Source organism: Galleria mellonella, unplaced genomic scaffold (assembly GCF_026898425.1).
Source record: "Galleria mellonella isolate WM207_F2 unplaced genomic scaffold, CSIRO_AGI_GalMel_v1 utg63, whole genome shotgun sequence".
Taxonomy (NCBI): domain Eukaryota; kingdom Metazoa; phylum Arthropoda; class Insecta; order Lepidoptera; family Pyralidae; genus Galleria; species Galleria mellonella.
In genome coordinates this window covers 2,013,099-2,018,601 of record NW_026442130.1, presented here as the reverse complement: position 1 = coordinate 2,018,601, position 5,503 = coordinate 2,013,099, and the positions used below count along the sequence as shown (strand labels likewise).

General features: G+C 37.7%; 1 protein-coding gene across 1 annotated transcript; it reads right to left on the bottom strand.

The window, feature by feature from the left end:
- Positions 1–3,720: 3,720 nt before the first annotated feature.
- Positions 3,721–4,473, bottom strand: LOC128201783 (uncharacterized). Its single transcript, XM_052899718.1, has one exon. It carries the CDS (start codon positions 4,471–4,473, stop codon positions 3,721–3,723), a length of 753 nt encoding a protein of 250 aa, XP_052755678.1.
- Between the last annotated feature and the right edge of the window lie 1,030 nt (positions 4,474–5,503).

Here is a 5,503-nt window from a genome sequence, read left to right as displayed (position 1 = left end):
TATACATACATATACACATATAACATACATACAAAATACATAAACATACACATATAAATACATACATAGCACACACAAGGAAATATGACAAATCTAGTCCAAAAATTACAAAGGAGTGGAAAAGAGTAACTACAGTGAAAGAAAATGTGATTTGACTTGTCCTTTAAACGAAGCCAAGGATTGCGCACTCTGTATAGACGGTGGCAGTGAGTTCCATAGGCGCACTGCCTGAACGGAAAAGGATTTGGTGTAGTACACGGAGGTATGTGCTGGGGTTTTTAAACGGAGACTATTTGAGGTACGCGAAGCGTGACTCTGAACTTCACCGAGAAATATAAATCGCTCTTTAAGATAGTGAGGTGTAAGAGGATTGAATAGAATGGAATAAAGAAGAGATAATATATGCCAATCTCGGCGTCGACGTATTGGGAGCCACTTGAGCTGAGTGCGAAAATTAGAGATGTGGTCGTATTTACGAAGTCCAAATATAAATCTAATACACAGGTTTTGGAGACGCTCAAGTTTATTAAGTTGGTCTTCGGTGAGATCAATGTAGCAGGTATCAGCATAGTCAAGGACAGGAAGGACAAGGGAGTGAGCAAGCGCAACTCTAGTGGCCATAGGTAAAAAATTACGTAATCTTCTGAGTGAGCCCACAATCGCAAAGACCCTCCTACTGATCTCTGTTATTTGGGTGCTCCAGGATAGCGTTCTGTCAAGATATATTCCGAGATCCTTTACAAAATCTTTATAGTCCACAGATATCCCGTCGAACATTATATTAGGCAGATTTTCCCAGCAAATTCTTGAAATATAGTTGGGGCTCCCGATAATAATAGCCTGCGTTTTATTAGGGTTTACAGTTAATCCAAATGACTTACACCAGCTCGAAATGTGTGCCAGATCTTTGTTTATTGAATATATTGCAGAGTCTAACTCATGAAATGGAGCGTGTGAGTAAATTTGAAGATCATCTGCATAAAGGTGGTAGGAAGAGCGAAGTTGAATAGTGATGGTGTTAATAAATAACGAAAAAAGTAAAGGAGATAAGACGCCACCCTGAGGTACACCAGCTAGCGTGCGACACCATGATGAAGAGCTATCTTCAGTATGAATGCGTTGCTGGCGCCCATTCAGGTAACTTTGAAACCACTCAATTACGGCTGGAGATATGTTGAGAGAACGCAATCTTCCTAATAATATATCAAAATCGACAGTATTAAAAGCATTACTTAGGTCTAACAATGTTAAAACCGTAAGCTGTGAGTTTTCCATACCATGACGGATATCGTCGGTGATTTTGACAAGAGCAGTAGTCGTACTATGACCGGCACGGAAACCTGATTGGAAGGGATTAAAAAGATCATTCTTGGATAGGAATTCATTTAGTTGTTGATGGACAAGTCGCTCGAGAGCTTTAGAAAGAAATGGAAGAATGGAAATTGGACGGAAGTCTGAAAAAGATGTTGGATTGGGTTTTTTAGGGAGAGGAAGTATATGTGCGTTTTTCCAGACAGAAGGGAAAACGCCCGAGGACAAGGAATTATTGAAAACCAATGTAATAATGGGAAGGACAATGTCAAGAATGGGAAGGATCATAGTACGACTTATGTCATCTGACCCCACAGCATTAGAAGTAATAGTTAGCAGGCTCTTCTCAACATCACAGTCCGCAACTGGAGTAAAGAAAAAAGGCGAATAGTCAGGGATTGGAATAGAAAAAAGGTAATTAATCGTGTTTGTTTTAGTGGTGTTATCAATAACAGCGGAAGAGCAGAAATGCCTATTAAGGCTGTTAATATCAATATTTTGGGAGCCATAACTTTGGTTCTTACCAATCCCCACCGACTTCAGAAATTTCCAAACTTTGGTTGGGTTGCCATTTTCGACAGATTTATGAAAGTGGCGTCGTTGAGCTTCTCTACACACCTTATTACAGTGATTTCTAACACGTATATACTGTTCACGATATTTTGTGGGATCAGATTTAAATTTAGACTTGGCTCTGTTCTTTTTCGCCTGAATGGTTTTAATTTCATCTGTCAACCAAGGTGCAGGTAGATGTCTAACACGCACTGGACGGACAGGCGCATGACGGTCGTAAACCTCAGTGATGAGATTATTAAATATTACGATCTGATCATCAACAGTATTGGCACTATGAACTAATGCCCAGTCCATATCCAGTACTTCCCTTCGCAGAAGATCAATATCTATGGCTCCGAAGTTACGCTGCATAAGGATTTTGTGTTTATGTTTTGGGGGACGGGTTTTGAAAGAAAGAAAAATGAGATCGTGACAAGAGAATGCATCAGCAGTACATTGGCCATGCTTTGCGACGAGAAGAGGAGAGGAAACTATGATAAGATCAAGTAAAGAAGGTAAGCAATTAGGGAAAAAATGGGTAGCTTGAAGCGGTAAAATATCGAGATTGCAGGCGTCAACTACTTTCATGAGGCAATTTGATCGATAGTCATTTTTAAGGAGACAAGTATTGAAGTCTCCCATAATAATTGTGTGTTCATAAGAGGGAATTATGTTTTCTAGAAGATTTTCTAAAGGAAAAAAATAATTAATAGTGGAAGACGGACTATAAAAAACTCCTAGTAAAACTTTGGAGTGAGAGAGGGAGACTTCAATAAAAAGATATTCGGCTTCCTTTGAAGGATCAAGACTATTTGAAGAGCAAACTATATTATAGGGAATATGGGAACGAAGATAAATAGCAACACCACCACCACCCTTGCCAGTACGATCGTTGCGAATTAAATTAAACCCTGGTAAAGAGTATGAAGGGGAAGGGAGACATGGCTTCAACCATGTCTCGGAGACAAGAATAGCGTGGATATTTTTTACATTGAAAGACGTTAACATGTCAGGATAATGTGCTGGTATGCTCTGCGCGTTAATATGTAAGACATTGAAATTGTTAGGAACGTCCAAGAATTTAGTTTGTAAGATTTCATCTAAAGATGTAGAAACACTGTGATAACTATCATCTGTAGCTGAGAAGATTGTATGGTAACTTTCGTCAAGTTCATCATTCATATTTGTGTGCAACAAAAATAATAATATAAATTATAATAAAAAAAAAATAATAATAAATCAACAAAAGAAAATAAAAACTTAAAAAAAAAACAGAAAAAAAAATGCAAATGCTACAAGGTTGCTATATCTACCCATCAGTGGAAAGTTATGTAGATACAATATAAAAGTTGAATTAAAATTACGCACATTATTTAGAGTAAAAAATAATAAGTGAAAATGAATGTAACACAATAAATATCTCAGTCACCCTATTTCATGTACATTATAATCATAGATTAAGAACAGTGCTTGTGGTCCTAGCCTTATACTTTTGACTGTTGACAGCTAGTATGATATTGACAGATACATAATATATTAATTGAAAGGTGTAGGTAGAAAAAAAAAAATTCTAACTCTAACTTAGTCTCTCTAATATGGAGGTATAGGTGTTCTTTGCTCCAATCTGTCAGCGGAATAATAGTCAATGTTTACTTTAATATACATTAATCAACGATACCTTCCTCAGTGAAAAAAACTATACATATAACAAAAAAAAAAAAAAAAATAGCGTAACGGATGGGCATTATTAACATTTAGTGATAAGCGTAGGTACATAAAACAATAATCATGATAGTACATTTAAGTCATGTTTAGCAACAATAACAATAAGATTATTTTAGGTACAATATCCCGTCATTTCTTCTTGTCCCGTTTTAGGCGAGACGAAGCAGCAGCAGTGACCTTGGCGGGGTCTGTCTTTCCTAAAGCCTTTGTGGTACCTGAATCTACTGGTACTGCAGCAGAAACCTGGATGAGTTTTTGAACTTCGTCGACAGTACTGACTCGGTGTTTTAAACCATCTGATGTAATTACAATCACATAGCCGTCCCGAGTCCAACATCTCTTCACTCCGAACTGTTGACGAGCAGCCATGAATGCATCATGTCTAGACTTGGTCAGGAATTCTGACATAGTGACGCCGCTATCCTTCAATGCTGTCTTAGCAAACCATATTTTATTACGAGTAGCTGCACTTCGGAATTTTACTAAAATAGGCTTTGGTTTGTCAGCGCTTGATCGTCCCAGACGATGACTTCTACTGATGTCATTTGCAGAGAAGTCAGGAAGTTTAAAGTGCTCAGTTACAATTCTGACTACTTCCGAAGCAGAGTCATCGCTCCCACGCTCTTGAACCCCATGGAACAGCAAGATTTTGCGTCGACTGCGCATTTCAAGTTGTTCCATTTGACGTGCAAGTATTTGTACCTGATGTTGTAGGTTGTTCATCACCTCAGCTGCAAATGACCGAAAGGCGGTGAAGTCTGCCGCCAATGAGGAGATTGTGGCTGGTGTAGTACTTATCCTTTGGAGATCCTCTTGGAATGTTACCATCTTTGCGTTAAGAAGCTCCATCATTGTGTTCATTGATTGTTGTAGTGCGTCCATTATGAGATTATAGGAGTGAAAGAAAGGAAATAATATCACTGCAGGTAGATATTAGCTAGACTATTAATATACACATAAATATATAACCACTTATACAATATATATAATTTAAAATAACACTTATATTTGGAGACAAAAATTTTAGCTGTTACTTCTTACACATCTACCCGCAAAAAAAAAAAAAAAAAACTGTATGACGTTATTATAGTATAAAACGTTAGTTTAGATAATGATATTGCGATATTTTTCGGTTTGAAGGGTGGAATATGGCGTGAATTTACAGGGTACAGAGGAATAACACCTGAGTCCTCAGGAATGTCAACGCATGGGGGGTATCATGGGCGAAATAGTATACTCTGTTATGTCCATGGTACTGCTCATGTCTATAGGCGACGGTTACCACTTTCCATGAGGTGGGCCGTCAGCCTGTTTGTCATTTTAAGTTGTATAAAAAAAAATTGCAATTATATCTACCAGCTACTTACTGGCGAGTATGGCTTTTTTATTTTATACTTATTTGTATCTATAACACGAAAAGGTTTATTTACATTAATTTCAATAATCAATTTCTGATCATATTCGTGTAACGAAACGTCTCTGTACATTGAAGTACTCTATATCATCGCGATAATTCATAGCAGGTAGCGGGGGGAAGGTAACGCCACGCCCATACGCCCAAGGTCAAATAATAATGAATCGCGTTTATATGTATTACCTTTGATTATAAAACGCTCAAACTCTTAGTATATACGTCTTTATTCCACGCCGTAGATTCATATTCCATTCGCAATAAGACGTATCGGCGGCTTTATCCGTAGGTACAGTTTTTATTAGCGTATAGAGTGGTTAGCCGGTTACGTGATCTGATTACCGTGCAGCATTCGAGGCAAACAATTTTATGACAGTATTTATGACATTTTATACGTTCTAGTATAGGCATGATAGCAAGCAGCCCTCATTCTAAGCTATAAATTATAATCGAAAAGAGGCGAGCTCTCGGATCGCCAAAAACGTGGAAATTATTGCGATA